The sequence below is a fragment of the Lissotriton helveticus genome, chromosome 1_1, assembly GCF_964261635.1.
Source record: "Lissotriton helveticus chromosome 1_1, aLisHel1.1, whole genome shotgun sequence".
Taxonomy (NCBI): Eukaryota; Metazoa; Chordata; class Amphibia; order Caudata; family Salamandridae; genus Lissotriton; species Lissotriton helveticus.
The window spans coordinates 608,542,604-608,569,323 of NC_136057.1; the positions used below are offsets into that span (position 1 = coordinate 608,542,604).

General features: G+C 43.9%; 1 protein-coding gene across 1 annotated transcript in view; it reads left to right on the top strand.

The window, feature by feature from the left end:
• Positions 1 to 705: 705 nt before the first annotated feature.
• MED21 (mediator complex subunit 21) overlaps positions 706 to 26,720 on the top strand; it is an 87,097-nt gene continuing 61,082 nt past the window's right edge. Inside the window, exon 1 of the mRNA XM_078654593.1 lies at positions 706 to 863. Coding sequence (XP_078510719.1) covers positions 822 to 863 — 42 coding nt within the window. The 5' untranslated portion in view covers positions 706 to 821. The remainder of the gene's footprint in view (positions 864 to 26,720) is intronic.

Genomic DNA, 26,720 nt, shown 5'->3' on the forward strand with positions numbered 1-26,720 from the left:
GAAAAATAATTTGTGAAAAATTGCCAAGATGCTTTTATAACATGCAACTTGTCCCTCTGTTTGTTCTAACACTTGTTCTGAAACGATTTAGGCATCTCTCAAATGCTTTTTTTTTTTAAACTGATTTCTGTCTGTATTTGCTGTTTTCAGTGTGAGTATCAGAAGGAAACAATATTGGATTTAACTATTTTTCCAATATTTTAATTGACCTGGACCATATATGCCAACATTTTAGGACAGGGACGCTGGAGATTTAAAATAAACAAATCGGGAGTATTAAAATTCTTCTTTGTAATCCATATCGAGAACTGTTTCGAGCCTTTAAGCCAATGAGAGCTAGCTTTATGTGAACCAATGAGAAACGTACCTACCAAGAGGGCACGACTGAAAGCCAAACAACGGGAAACTCCGCGGCACCCTGCAAGTAGTGCAGCGGCCATTTTGTAGTTTATTTTTTTACTGATCATATAAATATAAATACATCAGAAACCTAAAATAAAGGCCTCTCACATGTGCTAATGAACGTGCTTCATAAACTATGTTAATTGAGTGCAATGTCATTACGACTTGAAAAGTCGTAGAAAATTAATTTTTATTTATAATACTCTAAAAACAAGTACTGTTTCAATTAGAAAAAGCTAATAAAAAGTTAAATGGAAATGTTGTTGACTTCTTGTAGAACAAGGAAACGTGTACTCTTTAAAGATGGCAGCTCGTTGCAGTGTGTTCTTTGGCTCACGTAGTACACTGTGGCTGCTACGGTGCGAGCGCCACTAGTCGGGTTGCGATTGTGAATATTATTACAGTGCGAAGCTCGGGTCATGGCGGACCGGCTGACACAGCTGCAGGATGCAGTGAACTCGGTGAGTGGTTTACTGTGTGAGTTTGTTTTAGTCTGTGGCATATCAGTTATATACATATCTCTGGTGTCGCTTCTTCATTTCACCCCTCAACAGTTATCTGGGCAAACATTGTCATGGGGAGTCTCGGTGTCATGCAAGGGGCAGAGCAGGACGATATTACATTCACCTTTACCTAAATTGGAAAAGCGTAGTGCTCTCGGATTCTAAGAAAAGAGAACTAACAACTCTTAATCACGACACACAATTTCGAGAAACGACTTTATATTCTTTATTTTAAACAAGCCGTTGATTGCATTTGTAGGTTGTAACGTGTTACGCTGTATAGTAAATTGTTAGACACTGGGCGTGTAAGGCAGCCCACTTGTGTAATTTCTATAATATTCAGTGCAGACTTGCTCCTTAGGCGTCTGCGTTTAACTTGACTTTCCTCGCAAACTTAAAGGCTGCTTGCATATTGTAATGTAATACGTTGGCCAAAGCCTCGCGTGGCGGGTCTCTTGCAGCATAACAGCAAGGCACACCAATATTACTGCTTTTCAGGACTGCCCCCGCGCAAGCATTTAGACTTTTATTTATCTTCTTACCCGGTCTTTGTAGTGAGTAGCATAGCAAGCTATGGAAAGTACAATGGACCAAGGATAAGATTCACACTGCTTTATGAAGTCCAACATTAACAACCCATCCATCACCAGCGTCTTAAGCTCAACTACCGCCTGGTTTGAATGGAAACATTTCCCTTTGGAGCTTTCCATGCCTAATTTTTCTAAAAACTCGCGGGGCTGTTGGCAGGAATAGGTGCAACATACCACACACACACCCCCTTACAATAATGAACGATTAAAACGTATATACAGGCTTCTATGTAAATACAGGTAATACATGCAATAACTAAAATTAGAAATCCCTACAGTACGATCTAAAACCACTTAAATTCCTGAAGATGTGCAAATTAAAAGGTGTCAACATGTGTCTATTTGTTTTATGAATGCTTGTTTCTGCATTTTTTTGTGTGTATTATCTTGCAGCCCAAATCAAATGTTTGGGCAGGTGTCCGGGGTTTCAGGTAATGGCTCGAAGAAGCTGGAACAAGATCACAGCCGACCAGCTCACCGCCTCCCTGAGCCAGCACCCTCCCGCCAACTCAGCGAACCCCAGCCAGGCCGCCGACAACCTCACGAAGTGGATCAGCAACTGCGCGGACGAACTCGCCCCCCTAAGGACCCCGCCCAGCAGATCCTGCAGCAGAAAAACACCATGGTTCACCGACGAACTCAAGTGCTCCAAGAAGAACTGTCGAGCCCTCGAGAAAGCCTGGAGAAGGGAACCAACGACGGACAACATGACCACCCTCAAGCTCGCCACCCGGAAACACCACCAACTGATCCGCGCCACCAAGAAAAATGCATACAAGGACCGGCTGGACAACAACGCACACAACTGCAAGGAACTCTTCAACATCGTGAAAGAGCTCTCCAACCCCAACGCCGGAAACAACGACATCACACCGTCGCAAGACCTCTGCAACTCCCTCGCGTCCTACTTCCACAACAAGATCACGGACATACACAACAGCTTCAACAACCAACCAACGCAAGCCACAACCGCAACGACGCCACCACCCACCACCCTCCGCACCTGGACCCCGATCAGCACCGAAGACACCATCCGCACCATGAACTCCATCCACTCCGGATCTCCGACTGACCCCTGCCCTCACCACGTCTTCAACAAGGCCGACGCTGTCCTCGCACCCCACCTGCGGGACATCATCAACACCTCCTTCGACTCCGCCACCTTCCCTGAGAGCTGGAAGCACGCCGAACTCAGCGCTCTCCTCAAGAAGCCCACAGCAGACCCCACCGACCTCAAGAACTACCGTCCCATCTCGCTCCTCCCGTTCCCGGCCAAAGTCATCGAGAAGACCGTCAACAAACAGCTGGCCGCCTTCCTCGAGACGAATGGATCCCTCGACCCCTCACAGTCCGGCTTCCGAGCGAACCACAGCACCGAGACCGCCCTCATCGCCGCCACCGACGACCTTCGAACTCTGATGGACAACGGAGAAACAGCGGCCCTCATCCTCCTGGACCTCTCCGCGGCTTTCGACACTGTCTGCCACCGCACCCTAGTACAGCGCCTCAGCAACATCGGAATCCAGGAGAAGGCACTGGAATGGATCACCTCCTTCCTCGACGGAAGAACACAAAGAGTCCGCCTACCACCGTACAAGTCAGAGGCCACCAAAGTCATCTGCGGCGTACCCCAAGGATCCTCGCTGAGCCCAACCCTCTTCAACGTCTACATGAGCCCCCTCGCGGCCATCGCACGCCAACACAACCTGAACATCATCTCCTACGCCGACGACACCCAGCTGATCCTCTCCCTGACCAACGACCCCGCCACCGCCAGAGCCAACCTGCACGAAGGGATGAGAGACGTAGCCGAATGGATGACGACCAGCCGCCTGAAACTGAACTCAGACAAGACGGAGGTCCTCATCCTGGGCTCCACGCCCTCCGCCTGGGACGACTCCTGGTGGCCCCCCGCCCTGGGCACCGCACCCAAACCGACGGACCACGCACGCAACCTGGGCTTCATCCTGGACTCCTCCCTCTCCATGACCAGACAAGTCAACGCCGTCTCCTCGTCATGCTTCAACATCCTGCGCATGCTACGTAAGATCTTCCGGTGGATCCCCACCGAGACGAGGAAGACGGTCACCCAAGCCCTCGTCACCAGCCGACTGGACTACGGCAACGCCCTCTACGCCGGAACCACTGCCAAACTCCAGAAGAGACTCCAGCGGATCCAGAACGCCTCGGCGAGACTCATCCTCGACGTCCCCCGACGCAGCCACATCTCCGGACACCTGAGAGATCTGCACTGGCTCCCGGTCAACAAGAGAATCACCTTCCGGCTCCTCACCCACGCGCACAAAGCCCTACACGACCAAGGCCCGAGCTACCTCAACAACCGGATCAACTTCTACACTCCCAAGCGCCTCCTCAGATCAACCAACCACGCCCTCGCCGCCGTCCCCCGAATCCGAAGAGCGACAACAGGAGGAAGATCCTTCTCCTACCTGGCCGCCAAGACCTGGAACTCACTTCCGACCAATCTGCGCCTGACCCAAGACCACCTCTCCTTCAGGAAGAAGCTCAAGACCTGGCTGTTCGAGCAGTAGCGGCACCCCCCCCCCTCCCAGCGCCTTGAGACCCTACGGGTGAGTAGTGCGCTCTACAAATGACCTGATTGATTGATTGATTGATTGACTCAGTGGGGGTCCCCGGATTCAGTAATGATTCAGTGTTGCTGCCTGGTTTCCTGAATTAATTAAGTGGGGCTTCACAGAAGTCAAAAGGTTAAGAACCATTGACCTAGCGTATTCAGCAGAATGTTCTGAAGAAGGGGTGAGATGGATCATTACATTTGAGAAAAGCAGCTCCTTGTCTGAGCCACTACTTCGGTGATCATAACGAATAGGGAAAGGCTCAAATGGTTTTTGTTCCCCAGTCGTGGAGGAATGCATCTGTTGCATCTGCCCCAGGATCTGGTCTCCAGCTGAAGTAGTGGGGTAGCTGGTAGTTCAGTCGTGAAACAAACGGATCTGTCTGGCATGGACCCAAACGGCTTGTGATAGCCTGAAACATCTTTGTGGGAAGCTTCCACTCACTGGAATCGCTGGAATGTTTTGGATTGCCAGTCTGCTATCAAGTTCTACTCTCCCAGCAGGTACCCCGCTGTGACTAACACTTGGTTCTGAGGGCAAAAGTGCAAGGAGGTCATTGCAAGATCTGCCGAGACTTTTGATCATGTGCCACCCTGTTGGTTGCTGTAACTCATTGGTAATACATTGTTCCTCTTCATTGACACAAAACAGCTCACTTTGTCTTTTCTCGCAACCATGAGGAGATCTTGTACTTCTCTTCCAGGTTGAGGTCTATCTGTTGTAAGTAGGTACGACTTTTCTCGATAGGGGATATCATTAGCCTTTGAAGGGCCCAGTAGTGCAGTGGGTCCGGAAAGATTGCCTGAATTGACACTGAAAAAGTCTGACTAGGCCGGCTGTCATGGTGATATCCAGGGACTGCTCAAGCCTTTCCTCGATTCTCTCTTAATGTTATTCATCTTAGTGTAAAATTTCAAACTTGCCTGTACGGAGTCTATTTTGAAACCCAGGAATGTTTTCTGACGAGACTGTTCATTTGGGATTTGTCCTGGCTGGTTAGGAATCTTGAAGAAGGGAAATAATCATCTCTACTATCTCCCGATATCGCTCTTCTGAGCTTTCCATAGCCAGGATTTTCTAACCTTGCCCAGAAATGTTTCATTACTGGCCGCAGGAGTTTCATAAAGCACCAGTGTGCTGATGACAGTCCAAAGGTAAGAGCAGCACCTGATGCCTCAAAATAAACTAGAGTAATCTGTGATGGGGACCAAGATATGGGCTGCAAAGTGAGGCTTCCTTGAGGCCTAGCTTTGCCATCCAGTCCTGAGGAAGAAGCACATGCCTGAGGAGGTGGATTCCCTCCAATTTGTAGTGAACGAAAGTCAACCGTTCGCTGAACTCCCTGAGGTTGTCAGACGGTGTCAAAAGTCCTTTTTTTGTCTCATGAAAAATGTTGCTGAGGCACTGTTGTGGGTGCAGTAGAGCAAAACCAAAGGGGATGATGGACGGAGTGTTGAACAACGCAAGCACTCACCCCCAGTCAACTGATCTGGGTTTAATCCATCATCATTCTTCAGCTCACTCCGCCACCCCAGTTCAGACATGGCCATATGCAAATCAATATGACCCAGTGCCTCATGGGAACAGTCCAGCCCGAACTGCCAATTCATGTCTTCCCTGGGTGCAGTAGAGCCAGGACAGTAGTCTATGGTGAGTAAGGCGCTTATCTCTTGATCGATGAGTTTGCAGTTGCTGGCCAGAAAGGTAATCTGCTTCGGTTTCTGCCATTGCCTGTGCTTCCCGTAAAATTAAGTGCAGAAACATGAGACTGTCTGGAGGATCCAGGCATTGTTGGCTAACTCAATCCATTTGTGTCAGAACTTGCCAAAATAACACATAATACTCTGATCTGAACTTCTGTTAGATATTAGACTCTCCTGAGCAATCTGCTGCCGTGTCGTTGTGGGATTCGCCAAAGGATCTCGGGTTTCCACAACCCTTGTTTGCCTCACAAGAAGGGAAACCGCCTCCAAAATGATTGCTTTTGCCACTGATCTCATCGATAGCCTTGGCACGTACAGGACCTTGGATGTAGAAGCGGCCGGGGAAGTGTCCTCTGCCTCTCCCATTCCCACCAAAACCTCTTTCCTGAATATCTTCTTAATCAAATCTCGCACTTTGTCCATGTAGCCAAAACTTGATGTGTATTTTCTCAATTATTTCAAGAATCGATCCCCAAAGATCCCATGCGCCCTCCTGGGTCTCTGATTCTGCCTCCAAGGAGGATAGGTTGCCTAGCTTGTGGTCCACTTTTATGAGGCGGAAACTCCTTAAGTCTGTGGAAATTGCATAGGTTACATTTCCAAGAAAAACAATAGCCCATTGGGCCAGTCAAGCAAACAGTGGGGTAAATGAGGAAGCCTGACTCCGTGGCATTTTCAGCTGTGTTGAGGATCCTTGTAAAGGGGACCAGCGGTATTGAGTAACTTACTCTGACATTTCCACCAGGCTCTATCTAACTCCTTTTTTGGATCCATTGCCATCTTTCCTAGGAAAGTGGTCTTTCTTCCAGCATTGCCGCCACCTTCCCCTCCATGACTGGTCTGGGGTATTCCACCCTAAGGCAATTCCGGAGCTCATCTTCTAAAGGTCTTTGTAATGGACCAACATATTGTGGCGCTTTATCTGCTGGGGTCCACTCTGAGGACCTGAGGTGAAATACGTTTTCCAGATCCTGCATTCACTTGAGGGTTCTACTGAAGTGGTTAGCCCTTCAGTTTTTGGGGGTTTCGGGTTGGGAGCAAGCCTCCAAGGAGTTCCAATATGCTGCACATCGTCTGAAACCCTAGTGGACTCGTCCCTGTCCGAGTAGTTAGGCCCCACAGGGTCTAATGAATCTGAGTCTGTCAGTTTGATCAGTGGGTTCCAGGAAAATCATGGACACGTCATTCTTACCCTCCTGAGTTGACTTAGACTATTAAAGTAAGGCTTAAAAGCCAACCAAGGCGTCTGCTGCTGAGGGCTGCTCCAAGTGTCTTTGGGCTTTTACCTTGGCAGTACTCTGACCCTTTTGCCCCTGGGGCTCCGCTATTCCAGAAGAAGAAACAGGGTCTTCCCTCCTAAGGAGAAGATCAGGCTGGCCAGCAATAGAGCCATAGTTGCTTCTTGAAGGGTTGTAGGGCACGAGTGACAGCGACTGTACTGAGGCGTCAGCCACCTCTGATATACTTCCCCCCCCCCCCCCCGCAGCCTACCAAAGGGGATGAATTTTTCTACCTCCTCCTCTTCTTTGATGGCTCTGTGCATAGTAGAAAACAGAGTTCAAATATGTAATGTATCCTATGTCACTGATAGTTGAGTTTTATGAATTTACAATGAAGGCAGGCCTGGGTGAATTGAATGCAGGATGAGTGCCCAGGGACATGCACCCACTCATTTCTTTGGTTACTTTGCTTACAAGTGTCCCCCGATAATGGCTCTTCACCACTGAAAGCAGTGCTCAGAAGTGCAGGTCCGGTTCTCAATCACAGGGTTTTCGCTTCTTTGCAAGGAGCAGAGTGCTCCAATTATTAATAATCCACATTTGTAAAGCGCACAATCACCCGTTAGGGTCTCTAGGCGCTGGGGGCCGTCGGGAAGATTAAGCAAGCTATTGCCCAGAGTCACATGGTGCTGGGCTGACCTGCCGCCGGAGCCGGGAATCGAACCGTGATCCCCAGATTCCAGCGTCAGTCGCCCTGGCCGCGGCGCCACAGCTCCCAGCAAGTCTCCCGCGAGCTCCGCGCCTCCTGTCTAGTTCATAGAAAGGTGAAGTCCACTGCACCTCCTGTCAAGTTCAAAGAAGATTGCTTCCTGTGGAGGTACCGTCCACGCTGTCAGCACAAGTTGCAGCACCACCTGGGAGGTGAAGGACCCAACTGTGTATGAGTGCTGAGTGAAAAGAACCTTGCAGAACCCATCGCAGCAATTAGGCTTTGGGTAATGGGACCCGGGCACAATAAACCAGTCTGTGGAGCCCGCTTCACACAGAGTGAACGCTCAGTGCATCTACAGACACAAAGCTTTACAAATTCAAAGTAAAACAAGCATTTGCAATGCAATCGGTCTCACAGGTACCCGAGTTTAAGCTATTGGCACTGTAAATGACTGCCTTTTATTTAAGTTTTTAAAACGAAAACAAAAATAAAAGGCAGTGTTATTTGCAATGTCAATAGCTCAAACTCGCATAAATGCAAGACCTATTGCATAGCAGATGCTTGTTTCCAATCCAAAATGTCAAGTTAGGCAAAGCTTACATTTTTTTCAAATATCCAATTATCCCCTTTCAAACCTAAAATCTTATTTGACTTAAAATATCACTGCTTATACTACTAGACCATAAAAAGCCAAAAGCAGGAAATGAAGTCGTCATACTTAAATAGGCACTGTTTTCTTTTGTGTGACAAAAAGTGGTTGACTTGTCGCACAGCAAAGTTTTATCTTTGGTTCAACATATATTATTGACAAGCTAGTCTAGGTAAATGAGGTCTGCAGCCCAGGTGTCGTCTCTTGTCTGGGACGACCAGTTGAATGAAACAAAAACAAGTGCCTCCAATGTCTATCAGAGGCATCCCTCGGCGCTCCGCTCTCAGAAAGGTTCAAATAATTTCTAAATTTCCAAGCAATATTTTGATTCAATGTTTAGTATTAGCATATTTGTTATTTCATCAATTTTCGTTCATCTCAAATAAACAGTTCATTAGACGGTATCATCATACACAAATCATAGTCCAATGCATTTCGGGCTATGTGCCCTTCATCCGGGACAATCGATGTTGTGCTTGAAATCCTATCGCCAGAATATTTTTTTGCAATACGCAGAATGCGTTTGTATACTTTTCGGTAGAAAGTTGTCTCTCTGATCTGGCGCGAAAAACGTTCAACGTTGAAGGGCACATAGCCCGAAATGCATTGGACTATGATTTGTGTATGATGATACCGTCTAATGAACTGTTTATTTGAGATGAACGAAAATTGATGAAATAACAAATACGCTAATACTAAACATTGAATCAAAATATTGCTTGGAAATTTAGAAATTATTTGAACCTTTCTGAGAGCGGAGCGCCGAGGGATGCCTCTGATAGACATTGGAGGCACTTGTTTTTGTTTCTTTTGTGTGACAGCATTAACAGCCCACCACTTACATTCGCCTCTTACACTTTTTTAGGTCGAAGCACGACCTGCATTCAATGCGTAAGCATTGATTGCAGTCTGCTTCGACAACTAATGTCACCCGTTTTTGGGAATGTGGACAAGAAATATGCACGAGCGCAGATTGCACCTCGTGGGCGTGCACGGCGCCGTGCCTATCTCCTGCCTCGAAGCTCCACCACCACACACGCATGCGCATACACAGAGACACACAAGCGCCCATGCACGCACCCATACATACAGAGAACCTATCCCCGCCGTCGCATACACACACACACTGCATACACAGCCGCATACACAGAGACACACACACAAGCGCCCATGCACGCATGCACCCATACATACATACATACATACAGAGAACCCGCCGTCGCATACACACACACACGCGCGCGCGCGCACACACACACGCACACACACAAGCGCACCAAGACCCCCGCCGCCCCACCAGACCCGCCCCACTCACCATGTTCTTCGTTCGTGTCCCTCGGCAGCCATCCGGTCATTCTGAGCAACAGGCGGGTGCCGCGCTGAGACGCAGTCACGCAAATCTTCCGGCGGGCACAGGAGCGCGGGGTAGACTCCCGTCTGCTTCCTGTATTTGTCTGGCCCCGCCCCCGTCCCAATAAAGGTTGCCTGGCTTCCTGTTGAAGCCGGGCTGCGGCGTTTCATTATTCTATTTTTCTCCGATTTTGTCAAAATTATTTCCAACTTAACTTTACAAAATGTATTGCCCTGTCATGTAAGATGTGATCCTGACTCGTGACTGCAAACAACCAGAGCAACTAATCTTTCAGTTGCAATTTTATAATGTGACTGCCCATTAATAGCCCTGCTGCCATTTTGCTGGTATTCTTGCCATTTGATTGAATAATGCTTAATTCTGCTACTTTGTGTGCTTATGATACGTCATTGTACTTCACAGCGTAGGATTCTGCTTGTTTTAGAAGTCAATAACGCAGTCGAGAAATAACTTTCAGAAGAAGGAAGGCTCTCTCGAGCACAAGAAAGTGCACAACCTCGCCTCATGAGATGAGAGCGGGTGGAAGCCAGACGTACAGGATGTGTTCGCGTCATGGAGTCGAGCAACAATAAGAATGTTTTCATACAACTGTTTTGCAGGTTCAATTTCATGTACTTGCGGGACGCTTTCAGATAAATTCCGGGGTTTTACTTATTCGGGGGTTTGATTTATTTCTGCTGTGCCACATTCAAAACTACTACATGCCATCTTAAAAGCCTGCCTTTTAAAAAACTTACAAAAAGAAGAATTGAGAATAGGGCAGAGATCGGGTAATTTGTTCTATCTTTTCTTGGCATCTTACTTGGCAAGCTAAAACTGTGTTGCCTCGTGGAATACTTCTGTTTGTTTCACATGAATAATTTGTTATACTCCACGTGTTTTCTATTACAGAACTTGGCTTTTCTCAACCTGAAACCTTTTCCATATTTAGAACGTAATGGGTGCAGAGCAGCTGGTGACCCCCACTACATAGGTACTTCCGGCCACCACAGTGAGGGTGCTCTAGTCCTACAATTGTTCACTACATTCCTGAATCCGATTCCAAATAAAACTTCTATTTTATGATCCAAAAACGGTGACATTTTAGTCTTTAATCTACCCTATCAATGAGATGTTTCTGACTAACACACACTGCACCCTCACACACACTGCACACACTCCACCCTCACACACACTCCACCCTCACACACACTGCACCCACACACACACACTGCACCCACACACACACACTGCACTCACACACACTGCACCCACACACACACACTGCACTCACACACACTGCACCCACACACTGCACCCACACACCCACTGCACTCACACACACTGCACCCTCACACAAACTGACACACTGCACCCTCACACACACACTGCACACACACACTGCACCCTCACACACACACTGCACCCTCGCACACAAAGCACACATTCCAACCTCACACACACACTGCCCACTCTGCACCCTCACACTCGGCGCACCCTCACACTCTGCACCCTCACACACTCTACAATGGAACATACACTCCAAATACCACTCAGTGCCACATAATTACACCCCACATAATTACACTGCACTCAATGCAACATACAGTCCAAACAATACCACTCAGTGCCACATAATTACACGCCACACAATTACAATCCACGGAATACAACATACACTCCACACAACACCACTCAGAGCCACATAATTATATGCTACATAATTACACTGCGCTCAACGCAACATACTCTCCAAATACCACTCAGTGCCACATAATTACACTGCACTCAATACAACATACACTGCAAATACCACTCAATGCCACATAATTACACGCCACATAATTACACGACACTCAATGCAACATACACCCCAAATACCACTCAGTAACACATAATTACACGCCACATAATTACACTCTACTGAATGCAACCCACATTACAAATGCTATAGGTTTCACATTTGCAAAATTTAAAACTATTGGCTTTGTAAATGACAAAGCTATTAATTTCGCTATTTTCAAAACCAACACATAAATAAAAAATGTGTCATTTACAATACCAATAGCTCAAACTTTCCTAATGCGAGACCTATTGCATTGCAAATGCTTGTTCTCTTTTGGGGTGGCCTGTGCATATCTGTGGCTCAATTTATTTTTATAATTTACCCCATCGTCATACTTTCCCCCTCCAATACAAGTGCTTCAACGGTGCAATTCACTATATCCAGAACTCGCATAAAAATAAAAAAACTCCAAGCTATCGACCGCATGACCTTCTTAATGTCAGGTTAGTTATGGGCACTGTCCCTATGTCCTGTACAACACAGGCCTGGTCAGTCGACTACCCTGGCTGAATACACCCTACATCTGCCTTATTATGGTGAGGACGTTTCTGAATTGTGCTAGGTAGCTGTTAGAGAGATCTTGACTGTCGTGGTTCTCAGGTTTAAAATACACCATGTATTTAGTGTTGGTAATCGGCATAAAACTCGCTTTTTTTGTAGCCTCTGTTTCCTTTTTTTCTGGTCCTTTTTTTAAAATTTTTTTTTTTTTTTTACTACCAGTGCTATCTATCTATCATTAACATCACTTTGTGTTAGTACCACGTCATTTTAAATAAATCCGTCAGTCTTTTTGCGGAAATCCCTTCTCAGCTGCAGCCAGCTGTCAGTCCCCTTTGTGGGTACTTTATTGCTGTGCTTTGTTATCCTACAGGATCTTTGCTGTGTGCAGTGGTGAATGAATGCTCCTCATAGCCTTTGGACTGAGGACCACATGTACAAGATTGCAATTACGTGAAATCTACCGAAAAGGACATTCTCCATATGCACCTTCAGCTGTCATGATATTCGGACTTCCATAGAGTGTGCACCATCGGTGGAGACTGCTCTCACTGCTGTCTGTACCCCCAATGTTCAGAGTTAGCGTGACCATGAATGGTAGAGAATCAGCCACTTAATCTAAAGATTTCACTAAGTTAGCAGGTGATACCTGAGTCAATCGATCCAGTATCCTGATATAGTTGAACTTCAGTTGTTAGAAGATGGATTTGGATTCCTATTACAAGTTTTGAATTTTAAATATTAATCCTTATTTAAAGTAGCAGGATATTGTTGTGCAGTGTTCTGTGTTTAGGTCTGAGCCAACATGTATTGCTTCCTCTACGTCCAATAGTGCCGAGGGTTATATCAAGACAGTGAACTCAGTCTATCATCCAGTTAGTATGTAAATAAAAAACAAAAAGCATTGGCAGTGCCAGTAGGTCTGGCTTAAAACCGTAGGTGCCTCTTCAGTCAATGGTGAGTCTTGGCACACAATATCTAATCAGACATGCACTCTGTCACTTATCCTTGCAGTCGTGCATCTATTCATCCACCCACTTACTCATTATTAGATTTAACCACTCACCCATCCACAGTAAAACATGAATATATACTCAACAATCCTATTCAAAATAAATCAAAAGAATTAAAGTAGATAAAAATATATATGAATATTGCACACAATTCTGGCAGGCATAAGTTTGCAATAAATAATAAGAAAAACAATTAAACCCAGTACTGTCCAGCCAACTTGTAAAGGTATTCGTTGCTGTACTGATCCAAGATGGCTGACATGTTGCTTATGAACGTGGTGCCCATCTTTGAATGGTAAAATAAATGATGCACTATGAAAAGTACCAATCCAAGATATCTGCCTGGTTCAGAAGCAGTAGCTGTGTGGAATGCAGTGGACTGCAGATAAAATGAGCAACAAGTGAGTGGCCCACTGGTACTGCCTCACAAGTTGCCTGAAGCTGCAAAAAAAGAGAAAGAAAGAAAAAAAGAGGCCTATAAAAAGGCAAAAGCGAAAATTAAAGGATTGACACAGATCCTGGAACTGAAGCTCTTTCAATGTCAGATGGCTGTACACGTGATCAGGAAGAATGCAGTCACTCAAAGGACAATAGAGCCAAAGATTAAAGTGGACCTCCATTTTTCCATGGGTGGAAACAGAATGTGAATGACACTCGGAGAGACCAAAGCGTGAATAGGGCTGACTCGCAACCCTTTATATTGTATATATTGTATACAAAAGGTATGTGTGTATTTGTATAATTTGTTTTGTGTTTTATTACCAAGAATACCACAGAGCAAATCTACTACACCCAGGTTTTGTCAGGGGGTAACCAACAGCAAAGGTCTTGCCTGCTACAGTAATCTATGAAAGCCATTGTGTCTTTGTTGTACCTTTTTATAATAAACAGATCAGACATGTGACACCTAGCATAACCCACACCGAGCAACAAATCAGGTCTTTGATTGTCACCATAACCAACTGAGGTGTAACATAGTCTCTGGAACATTAAACCCAGTCCTCCTGTCTTTGCCAGTGCTTGTCTTGTGTAGAGAGCAGCACACAATCCAATTAAAAGTTTCACTCCCAGTCCATCTACTTCAGGTTCTCAGTTGAAATGGATAAGACCATATGCAGTACATAAAATGTCCCTATGTAATTGGGAAAGGATGCTTTATCTCAAAGACGGGGTTATTTGAGAGGCAGGATAGAAGTGAAATTAGTCATCCACTCCTTGAAGTCTCACAACAGTCCCATGGGCGTGAGCACGTTTCATGTAGTGCGTGCAAGAGCCCGAAAGTTCTTTAATTCAACCACAGTACAACAAAACGACTTCTCATATTTTGAAAATATAATTTCTTTGCTTGTGGAGTATTTACAAAAACGTGTCAGAACTTCATCAGGGGTGTCACCACAAAGGCGAGTTGCCCTAGTTATGAATAACAAATTAAAAACATGTTGGAGCTTGCCTGTTCAAAACACATCAGTACACAGTGGTGATAGGCGGACCGGCTACTGAGCCCACGTACATTTGTTTCTACTTATTTCATCGTAATCTGGCAGGATGTCTGTGAGTTAAACGCAGAGCTATACAGCGATCTTTTAGATTGAATCTCAGCAGGGCAGACTCAACTGTGCGTCCATCTTAGACTGATAAATTGATTACCTTGAAAATGGGTAATAAGTGCGCCAGCTATTTACAGCGCTTTGAAATGTCAGCGCTTTCGTCATGCACTAGTCAGTGCTCACATGACTTCATCAGGGCTACAACCCAAAATGAATAATGTCAACGTAATTACACTTATCATATAAAACCGCATTTATAACATGAAAAACCAAATCTTGTTCACAAAGCAAGCCAAGTAGGATCAAGAAAAGATAGTCCCAAATCACCGCCAATAAAGTATCCAAAATAAAGTGAACACAGACATCACGCCACCTAGGTCATAAAAGTGACCGTAGTGTACACAGAACCCAAAGGAAATAAGAAGCAATTAAGTTTAGAAAATTCACCTCAAATAATGATCCTAAAGTTCCTATCGCTAATGATTCGGAATATGTATTTAAAAATGTCCGCTGTAAAAAAGGACAATATATTCCTAAATCTTCCTTATTGTGCTTAAGTAATTATACAACAGAAAATCATTCCTCTGCAATGATTCATAACAGTAACTTTTCATTTATTAATGTTTCCAACAAAAACCTTTCACTAAATTGGAAAATCAAGTAATTCTTCGTAATTCTAAATGGCGCTCTCACTCTAACGAAAAGTCATTGAGGAACTGTCACCGCATAACAATCGGGCATCACCTCCTCCCCTCGCAATGAGCTAGAGTTCATACTGTTCTGACCTTAAGGAAAAAGTTCCCAATTACTAATACCCGTAGATCATCCACATTACACAGCTTACCTGTGTCTTAGTTTCAACATGTATTTAAATTAGTTTAATGTCATGCTGATATCCGGTAAATCTTCAGTAATTCATCTCCATTCCTGTTGAGGTAAAAATATGTATATAGACCCCCTTTGTAATTCTAGAAACCAACAATAAAATTATATCTATATTCAGGTTCCCTGTCTCACCTGCAATATCCAGAAAACGCCTCGAATCACGAGTACATGACCTACAAGAGACATAAATAATTCAATAAGTAAAACTCCCAATCCGTCTCTGTAAGACGTAAAGTCTCTGCATATAATGGAAAAAATAGTATTCTAACTCACCATCTCCAACATGTCCGTCCTCACCAAACAGTCTATCAAAATTTAGCGTACTGCTTAAGCGCCATTTTAACTTCATTATATATAGTTAGGCTTTGTGGGCAACATATTAGAACTAGTTTATTACCCTCTCAAATCTATATACCTCATCCCCTCGATCTTTAATAAATCAAATGGTCAGGAATGTACATTTCTCTCTTTACTAGAATCTCGAATTATGTTGTCTCGTTAAGTAATAGACTAATATGCACTTAAAATGCAGTGCACATATATACTGAAGCCGTTACCCGTCCTTTATTTGTACACATATCGAGGCAATCAGTTCCATGATAGCTGAAATTATGACTATCTCTATCATCACAATTCTGTACAGCATGTGCTGCAATTGGGTACCTTGTACCTCCATTTTTTAAAGCATGAAAATGTTCTACCATCCTGTCTCTTAATCTTCTAATAGTACTTCCTATATAAATGTTCGTGCATGTACACACTATAACATATACAACATAGGTTGTATCACAATTAATAAATGTGTTAATTGTGTGTATCCCTGCACCATTGTAATTAAATTCTTTGATTTTCCTCACTGCCCATCTGCAGGAGCTACATCTTCACAACAGTAAAAACCTTTCAACTGATTGCCCAACGAATTTGCATTAGGCATTTGCATTAGGCAATTCTCTCAGGTAACTGGGACTTACCGTGTTAGATAGGGTAACTCCTTTTCTAAAGGTAATACTTGGGTTTTTATTCAAGAATGGGGAGATATCCTTATCACTTTAACAAATGCCAATATTTAGAAAGTACTCCATGTAATTTGTGACTTAATTCTCCAAAGTTGGTAACTATTCTAACTTTCTCTTTATTGTCACCTAACATCGGGGATCTTCTCTTTGTTTTAAGAGTCTCTTCTCTCCTGAGTTTATATGCCTTAATTTAGCTCGGTTGATAAAGGTCTCATTTATCCTCTGGCCCTTAATCTAGATAACATGTCATCCACATTCATCTCAAAATCACATTGCTCAGAGCAATTCCTGCGAGCTCTTAACATTTCCCCGTACGGGATTGCATTTATTGGACTCCTCGGGTGACAGCTATCCGCGTGTAATAAAACATTACAGCTGGTCTCCTTGCGAAACATCCTACTACACAATTTGTCCTTCTCAACAAACAGTTCAATATCTAGAAATGTGAGGTGGTCCAAATCATGAACAGTAGTAAATCTCATATTTACATAATTTATATTCGATTATTTAAAAAACATCCTTAATCTCATCTTCTGTACCTCGCCAAATGAGGAGGCAGTCATCTATAAACCGCCCCCAATAGTAAATGTGATCGATCCATTTACTGCCCTTAGGGCCCCAGATCCACTCCGCCTCAAACCACCCCATAAAAGGTTGGCAAAAGACGGAGCGAATCTGGAACCCATCGCAGTTCCGAGTTTCTGCCTATACCATTTGTCGTCAAATAGAACATTTTTATTTTCTAATACTATCCTAGTCATTTCCAATAGCATGATGGTATGATCATATAATTCTGCTGGTCTCCTGTTCAAAACACTTTCCATTGCCTTTAATCCCAATTGGTGTTCTATATTGGTGTACATTGAGACTACATCCAATGTAGCTAATATCATTCCAGGTTCCCATGCAATGTCATTCATCAAATTCAGTATGTGCTTAGTATCCTCTATATGAGAGGGCAAATTCTGCACGTACGGTCTCAGATAAAAATCAATAAACTGTGAAATCTTTTCCGTAGGCCCCGTAGGCTGTACTGTTTGGATCATATGGCAATTGATTGGAAAGAACATATTGGAATTGTGCACAATTTTGACAGAATAAAGAACTGGTTACATGAAGGACTTACTTGTGAACTGTGATACAAGAACAATTCTATGAAGAATGGTTTTTCACATGGCTGTATCTATCTTTGGAATAATTAATTGCTAAGGTTTAAAAATTCAAATGTTGGGATATGAACATTATTAACTCATTTGTGCTCAGGGAGGAATTGTATCTTGATTTGTATAAGTGCCCACACAGTGGGTATTGTGCGGCTGTCTGGTAACCAACCTCATGTTCCCCCCGTTGAAGCACTGCATCTTACTAATTAATTGTTTACTGTGCCCAAACTAACGGTAGTGCGCCCTATCTCTGACCTGGTTACCAGGAGTTTTTGATTAGTTAAAGCAAAAGAAGAGATCTATGCTCAGATACATGGACAAGAAGTACCCTGAAACGGTCTGGCCCAAACAGACTGCACACATTCCTGGGAGCTGCGTCCCAGCGCCACCCTGCTCTGATTCCATCCCGTCTTTGCATTCTGGCAAAGATCCTTAGTGGTGCAAATGCTGAATGTTCACTTTCTGGGGTACCGGGGGGACCAATTTACAAAGGCATTTTCGTTGGTAAGCATACTTTTACAGCCCACAACTACTGTGTTTTTGGCCTTCAGTTTTCAACATAAGACTACGTAGCAGGCATAAATGCTTTTACTACTGCGTAATTGTGTGCCACAATAGCATACGAATTACACAGTCGCAAACACCTTCAAATGAGTGCAGACGGTACATTTTATTGCATGGTGGAGCGAGGAGACCCCCGGGAGCGGAGGGAGGAGGTTGGGCAGAGCAGCAATTGCTACAGAAGATGGCACTGTTGTGTGTTAAGAGAACAAAAGCAAAGTAAATACCGCCTTGTATAGGGACCTTGTTTACGTTCGAAGAGCGCGGTTCGTACTTTACCACCCATGGTGCGCACCGTTACACTGCGGGGTGAAGCCGTCCAAAGAATGGGGTTCATGTTCTACCCTGGTCCTGCAGTAGTTCCAGTGCTGATGCAGGTCACTACATGTATGCAGTGGTCGAAGTGGGGGGGAGAAGGGCGGGGATAACACAAGGATTGGACCAGTGGGCGGAGTCGGAGGTGTGGCCAGAATGTGCCAAACATCCCAATTTTTAGTATTTGTTTGGCATTTCACCGACCAGTGACCGCTTATTGTGTTATTTAATTCAACCAATGGATACACTTGATTATTTAAGGTTTAATATGAGTTAGTGGCATTTAAATACATTCACAAAGTCGGATATATTTCCAATCAAACCATGGTCCCAAATACGCTTAAAAGTGGAATCACAAGCCATTTGTCTCCAAGCCATGCAGTTTCACTCATTAGCACTTCTCCTCCCTTCTTCCACAAGAACAGTTCAAACATGAATGGCAAAATATCCTAGTTTGCAAATATTGTCTATATAATTATGGCTCTGCCATATTTGCCACATAATACATAATCTACTGCATAATCTTACAGTTTTAACTAATCATTTTTGTAGCTCAAACGTACAAAAAGTTACTAAAAACGTGACATGAGTTGCTGCAAAGTGGATGACCCTTTGCAAAGGTTGGTTGATCACCTTTATCACTGCTGCATTTGTATGTTATACTGATGAGGCAGAATCTTTGCAGAGACTTAACCTGTGTAAAAATGTCTAAATAATAAAGTATAAGAAAATATATTGCATTCGCTGCAGCCTTTTTTTTGTAGCATAATTTTGTCAACACTGCGGCATCATTTTGTCCCCCATTGCTGCATAATTCCAGTGGCTCAAGAGCCGGTAGCAAATGTTAAAAGTGCTTGTGCATGAAGCACAGAGACTATGAAGCTTGCAAACTTAGTTTGGTGTGCGTGCAAATCTTGCATTGCCGATCCTTGGTGAGTTGCAGCTACTACTGCTGAAACCAGGCCAATGGAGGTACCAATGGGTGAGGTGGACTGGCGTTGATAGCAGGGCCGGCTTTAGTGCTGGTGGAGCCCTGTGCAACAATGTTTGTTGGTGCCCCCAATGATCACCTACATCTTGGACTCCCTCACTACCACCGTTTAACAGTCCCCCTCAAGTCTCCATAACCACTCTTTCTCCGATGCATTTAATTTGATTTACAGCGCCACTCATACCATTGTACGGTGTCAGAGCACTTTACATCACACACACTACACAGAGACAATCATTTATATGTGTGTAAATCACTGTATAGGAAATGTTACATAAGACAAAGGACTACAAGGTGTAGAAGCCACATGACAACCATACTAGTAGGCAGTATAGTTTAATAGCTCACTGATCTATGTTAGGATTTTAACTTATATACTGCAAGTAACAAAAGGATCTCTCTGACAAAAGCAGTAACCTACTAACCTAGTTAACATTATGTGCACTTTGTGATTAGCATGGAACATGTTCTTTGCAGCAGACACATTAACCCTCTCTGCTACCTTTCCAGGAGTCAACCCTTCCACTAGACAAATCTCTGATCTCTCTCTAGGAATAACATTAATCACCAAAGTTATCATGACATTTCTATTCTTGCTGAAAATTGCTGGAGGCCAGGAAGGAAGCAGCAAGTTTTTTTTAAACCATATTATACTTGCAAACACTATGCACCCACCCGAAATAGGTACCCAGTGCGGTCACACTGTTCGTACCGCCCTAACCTGCTCAAGGTTCATGTGACCTCAGCGACAGCCACAGGGACTGGATCACTGTTGCTCTAGGGTGTGCTGCATCGTAGGCCTTTCCCGCAAGACTGGAGATGAACTTCATTATGGATTGTGGTGGACAGGCCTTCAAGGTTAACCCACAATTGACACCTCTAGGATACACCTGCTTGTGCATGTCCATTAAAGTAAAGATATCGGGCCTTCTAAGGTCTTTCGGGGCCTTCAAAGGTCAAGCATGGGACTATGCTCCCTCAGTAGAGTGGTCTGGTGTACTGGTCATGAAGGCTGGACCTGGTTCCCCAGTTCCAAATTCGACAGCTGTGGCCATAGTGCCACATCCTCTTCCCCACTGAACACCATACTGCCCCACTGAGAGAAACTCGCATTGCCTTCAGCTACAACCAAATTGTGCAAAGAGTAATACCCTACCTAAAAAAAAAGTAAAAGCAAACTCATAGGGAGTGCAAGATTAAGTAAAGCATGTGAAATGTAAGCAGAAACAACATGGTTACCTTAACGACCTCTCACTCACTATTCAGAAATCATAGAGTGGTTTTACCTGAAAAGTTAAGGATATGACTACAGGGCCCTGAAGGGAACCGTTTCAATGTCCATTGCTTATATCCTTACAAAACATAAGCGATATGGTTTAAAAAGACCACGTCCATAAACACAGGGCCATTGTACACATTTTGTTTTCCAATCCACCCATCAGCCATGTATTGCAATACATCCAGGAATGGTGCACTTCCCCACCTGGGGACAACAATGCTGTTCAAAGAAAGACGTGAAAACAAAAGTAGTGCTTAACTGCAAAGTCTGTAGAGTGAGGCTGAGGGGTTTGGATTTGAATAAAACCAATCTGGTCACTTTGTAACCACTATGTCTTGTTTTATTTAGTTATGTATTTATTTTTGATATTTAAAAACTTTTATTTCTCTCCATCCTGAGGCAAGAGTATTTTTCGTTTTTGGATCCATTTCACAGGGAAGCAACTAAATGAAAGAAGAAAAGGGAGGTTGTGAACCGTTTCTTCAAGTCGCGGTTTTCAGTAAGCAGCAAGCACGTGTCTGCCTTGTAGTGTGAGCACGCGGCGGGAGCGTGTGAGGCAGAGGAGACGCCATGCGCGCGCACACATGATTTGTCTCCCTTCGCTCACCAAACCCACAACAATAGAGTCTCGTCAAGCAAAGCAGCGCATGCGCTGCATTCGCTAGGCAAGACCTAAAAACCACAGTTCTAGTACAGATAGCGAGGAGACAATGCGCACTAGCTGCTAGAGCTGCGAATGAAGCAAGGGAGCTACGATTGCTTCACAGTAGTATGGACTCATCTTATGTTCTGGTTGGTTCTTTTAACCTGCCAGTATCCCTAGTGTTTATGGAACTGGTAGCTCGTTAACATGATACTGCTTTGAAGCTGCTGGAGAAAATAAAGCAAAGTGAAAAAGCATAATCTGAGCTTCCGGTTTTGATATAGATTTGTGACCTAATAAGGCTGGAATCCTGCAGAGAACATTTTGCTGAATAGTGAAATAAAAATGTTCTCTTGAGTTCAGTGGGTGATCAAAAGCTCCTCCCCCTAGTTAAGGTTAAAAAGCAAATTTTGTTAGCCTATAACTTTGGCTGTTCAATCAAATTTCATTATACATACTAACGTATGTATGCAAGTAAATGTGTAAGTATTTTTCAAATATGAAAGTGTTAATTTGTAGGTGTTTTTGCAATCAAGAAAGCAAAATAAAATAACTGCACAAAAACTCGGCATGCTCGGTCGACATCCAGGGTTTGACAAATGGGACATGATTGGTATCTCAACGGTAGGAGATCTGATTAAGAAGGGTAAGATTCTTCGGTTCGAGGAGCTACAGAAAACGTACCAGTTGGCTCCAGGCAAAGTTTTTCGATACCTACCAATCAGGCACGCGTTAATGGCAGCGTTTCCTAGCTGGAAGGATATATCAGAATACTCCCCTTTGGAAGATCATCTATTAGACGGACAATTGCATGCCAAGGCAATCTCCCTCACATATAGAAAGCTCAGTAACAACATGCCAGATACTTTTGGACAGCTCAGAGAGAAATGGGAAAGAGAACTAGGACCAATGGAAGAGGAGGACTGGAGGCAAGCATTGATGTCTCCGAGAGAGGCTGCCATCACACTTAGGTATCGCCTTATACAGCTCCGTATACTGCATCGTTCATATTTGACTGGAATCACTCTGACGAGAATCGGGTCTAGGCCGGATGACCTGTGTTTTAAGGGGTGTGGGCAGTCAGCTAGTTTTTATCATATGATTTGGGAATGTCCTATGGTGCAAAACAGATGGGACAGGATTGTGACACATCTGCGGTCTGCTCTTGGTAAGACAGTCACGCTGACGCCACGACTGGGTTTGTTAAACATATGGGATGCTACGGACCTTACGGAGACGGAACAACAGTTTGCAACGTTAGGATTCACTTTATTTAAGAGAGAATTAGCTAGGGGGTTGGGTAGCGCCCGGCCGCCAGGGGTTGCAATATGGAGTAGGGAATTGGATAAATGTATGGTGGCCGAGAAAGAAGTATTTATTGCACGTGGGTGTCCAAAGAAATGGCATAAGAAATGGGTCAAATGGAATTTATACAGAGGTGAAATGTGTGTCCCCATCGGTGGACTTAGAAATGCGGAGGGTTAGAGGGAGAGAGCAAGAAATGTAATGAATCCTTGTATTTAATATATCGGTCACTGCAAAGGTCACTATGATTGATAATATGAAACAACTGTATCAATGTCAATAGTCTGTCACTATTGCAAAGTTAAAATAAAAATAAATTTAAAAAGAAAGCAAAATAATTTTCAAATTTTGTGATTGCATAATTTTCTGTTGAAAGCCAATATGGAGGGGCTTTGTATTTGTTTAAAGATATTCAGTATATTTGTTACTGACCGTACAGTATGTAGAACGTTTTTTTCTTTCTTGAAGATTTTGGACATATTTTGAACAACTAAGGGGGTTTGACTTCCTCAGGGAAAAAAAGGAGCAGGACAAATATTCTCTCCCAAACAGCTTGGCTATGTTTAATTTTCACTTTACACTATTACAGTGGTTCCCAAACTTTTTGGAACGCGGGCCACTTTTTTTTTTTTAACAACAAAGTTTTGGGACCCACCTACTTTAATGGACATGAGGCAGCAACAATGTTTTAATGTAATAGTACACATGCTTTCAAAATGCTGTGAATTACTAAAATAATGTACGTTTTACTATTTATTTTGTGTTCAGTGCTAACAGCAGCTGTTGGTAAATGTCATGACCTTGACCACGCCCATTGATGTCTCTATCGGACTGTGGCCAAGATATTAATTTGCAGATGGTGAACTGCACTGGATCTGGAATACTTTTCAGAATGGGGTGCTGGAATGTGGATCTGTTCTCTAAAATCACTAGTCTTCTGAAAGCTCTTGGTGTTATGAGTTGTATTAGCAAATTTGAAAACCCCCTTTAGCAGCGGAGTATGGAGTAAGGCCTCATATCCACTTTTGTCTTAAAACGAAGCCATGGGGTTCATTGTGGTTTTGTATAGTGCGAACACAGCCGAAGGGCATTGGAGCACTTTGTATGAGCAACAGATTACATTACATACGGTCAGATTTATTTTATGATAAGCACTGGAGGTTATGTGATTTGCCCAAAGCTAACTCCAACTTGGTTCCCCAGATCCAAAGTCGGCAGCTCTAGCCGTTGGGCCACATCCATAATTCTCAATTTGTATGCGAAAGTCATTCACAAGTGGGATGACTATGTATGATCACGTATAGTGAGCACATTCTTTGTTGAAATGGCTTTGGGAAGGCAAAAAACAGCAGCATAAATACTGGAAGATTCACCCTGGTTGTTTCTTAGGGATACTTACAAGTGTTTATTTGAAAACTGGACTTAAGGACATTGAACAGCACCTTTGCACCAGTGGTGTTGGAACGGTTTTCTGAGTAGGGGTGGGTACATCAATATTACAGCACTGAAGTCATAGGGATTGTGAAAAATCCTACCTTCGCACGAAGTGTAGCAAATGTATTCAGCAGGAAATCTATTACTAAAGCATCTTGCAGTAGTACCATGTCACAGACAGCACTTTTTTCATTGAAATGGCCACTAATTTTGCACAGACATAAGGTTTTCCTGATAAAAGTATATTGCATGCACATGCTAATGTGTGGAAATCAGTTTTCAGTGAATATTTATCATTTCCACATCACCAAGTAAAGCATCTTGATTGCTGCTGCTCCTATTAAAACCTTTGCTTTCAACACACTCAAGAATTGCAACAAAATGTTTTTAATTTTTGCTTTCCTGATTGCTGATATATTCTGAAATATCTGTACAGTACATATACAGGTATTTACATTTTGTTTGTGTTGTAAGACAGCCTTTCCTTTGACATTCCTTATACTCTAGCAAGATTGCTACATAGTTCACTTTACAAACTCCACTCATTTTGCAGTCTGCAAATGATAAGTAAACTCCAATTTCCATGTTAAAAGAATAAGCAGCAATTTGTCAGAAGACATAGCCTGACAATTGGCCTCTGTCTTGGAAGCACAGCAAATTTGACAAATGTAAAGGTCTCTTTATTTATTGCTCTTTTGCCACCCACCAGAAATTGCCTGCCAACCCACTAGTGGGCCACAACATATAGTTTGGGAAATACTGCACTAGTACACATTAGCAGTTTCCAGGTCTGTCTTCCCGTTCTAATGTAACATGAATCCTGACTCCTGCTGCCATTGCAAAATGTGATTAAATACATAAATATGTGCAGTAGCCCACTGTTAAAAACAAGCATTGGCATAGCCAATAGGTCTCGCCTTTGCACCTTATAAGTGTTTAGCCATGCAGCTCACTTATAGCAGAAAGCTGCCCTGAAGTGAAACAAACAGCTCCCTGAAGCAAAGAAGGGTACAGGTCGCAGGCACCCAAACCAGGTCATATATTTGTGGGTTCAAAGGTCAATGAAGCTGTAGGAAAATTAAACTGGTTTTCAGAAACTGTACTTAAAGCAAATGATGGCTGGCACGTTACATTTTTACGGTGTATACAGTTTGACAGCCACATACAGGCTGTCCATTTATCCCACTGCACCGGGTAGAGGTGCAGGGCCTGATCTAGAAAGATTTTGCTGTTAGGAAGTGTGACTTAATCTTGTCCAGGAATAAACTAATGCACGTAAATGATAGCAACGCCCTTGTGAATCGGGCCCATTGTCCCAGGCTTTGCTGACTAAGTTGTTTATAGGCAATTCTACCATATACTTTTGTTACTGAAACTGAATGTGTAGTTTATAAACTCACACAGATTGGTAGTAGGACATACCCTGGTAGTCTGTAAAATATTATATGTATTATTAAAACAACGAACACGTGTTCACACTATGGCGTTTCCCTGACACAAAAGCTGCGACTGGCGCACCTCATGATGTTAGCCAACATCGACTCCAGGACTTTAGTAGCAGGGCTTTAAGTGGGATGAAAAAACTGGGGGACGGTCTCTGAAATGGCGTGACACACATAATTAAGGGCGTGGCTTAAACACTTTGAGCTAAAAATCTGTGCTTAGCAGTGTGCCACCCTTTTGCTGCTTCTGTCATTGCAGGCAGATCTAGAAGACAACAAGTAACATTACACCTACAACAAACAGGATTATTGCCTTTGTGAATGGTTGTCGGTTGCATAAGATAAATAAGCAACAACTATGGCTTTGTTGTAGTGTTGACAATTGTTTAGTTCTTGTGGGCAAAGTTGGGGCATGAGGCTAGAGTTGCCGACCTTGGAGCTTGCGTGAATAGCACGCCCGAGTCTCGGTACTGGCTAACAATTCTGTGATTCTGGACAATCCCTGTGCCTACTAAAAATAACATGATCGTTGTCTTTGCGTGATTTAACTGGTGCAACCCTGTTAACATTCTGCCACCAGATGGTATCTCTTTCTAACAGCAAAGGTTAATGCTCAATCAATCATGACATTTGTAAAGTGCACTACATACCCGTGAGGGTCTCAAGGCGCGAGGGGGGGAATGCTGCTAATGATCGAAGAGCCAGGTCTTGAGGAGTCTTCTGAACGCCGGTAGGTCTTGGGTCTCCCCTAGGTTGATGGGGAGAGTGTTCCAGGTCTTGGCGGGGAGGTGGGAGAAGGATCTGCTGGCGGCGGTCGTTCTTCGGATGCGGGGGACAGTGGCGAGCGAGGCTGGCAGAGCGGAGCTGGCGGGTCGGGGAGTAGAAGTTGAGTCGTCTGTTGAGGTACACTGGGCCTGTCTTATGGAGAGCTTTGTGTGCGTGGATGAGGAGTTTGAAGGTTATCCTCTTGTTAACGGGGAGTCAGTGCAGGTCTCTCAGGTGGGGTGTGATGTGGCTGCGGCAAGGGATGCCGAGAATCAGACATGCCGAGGCGT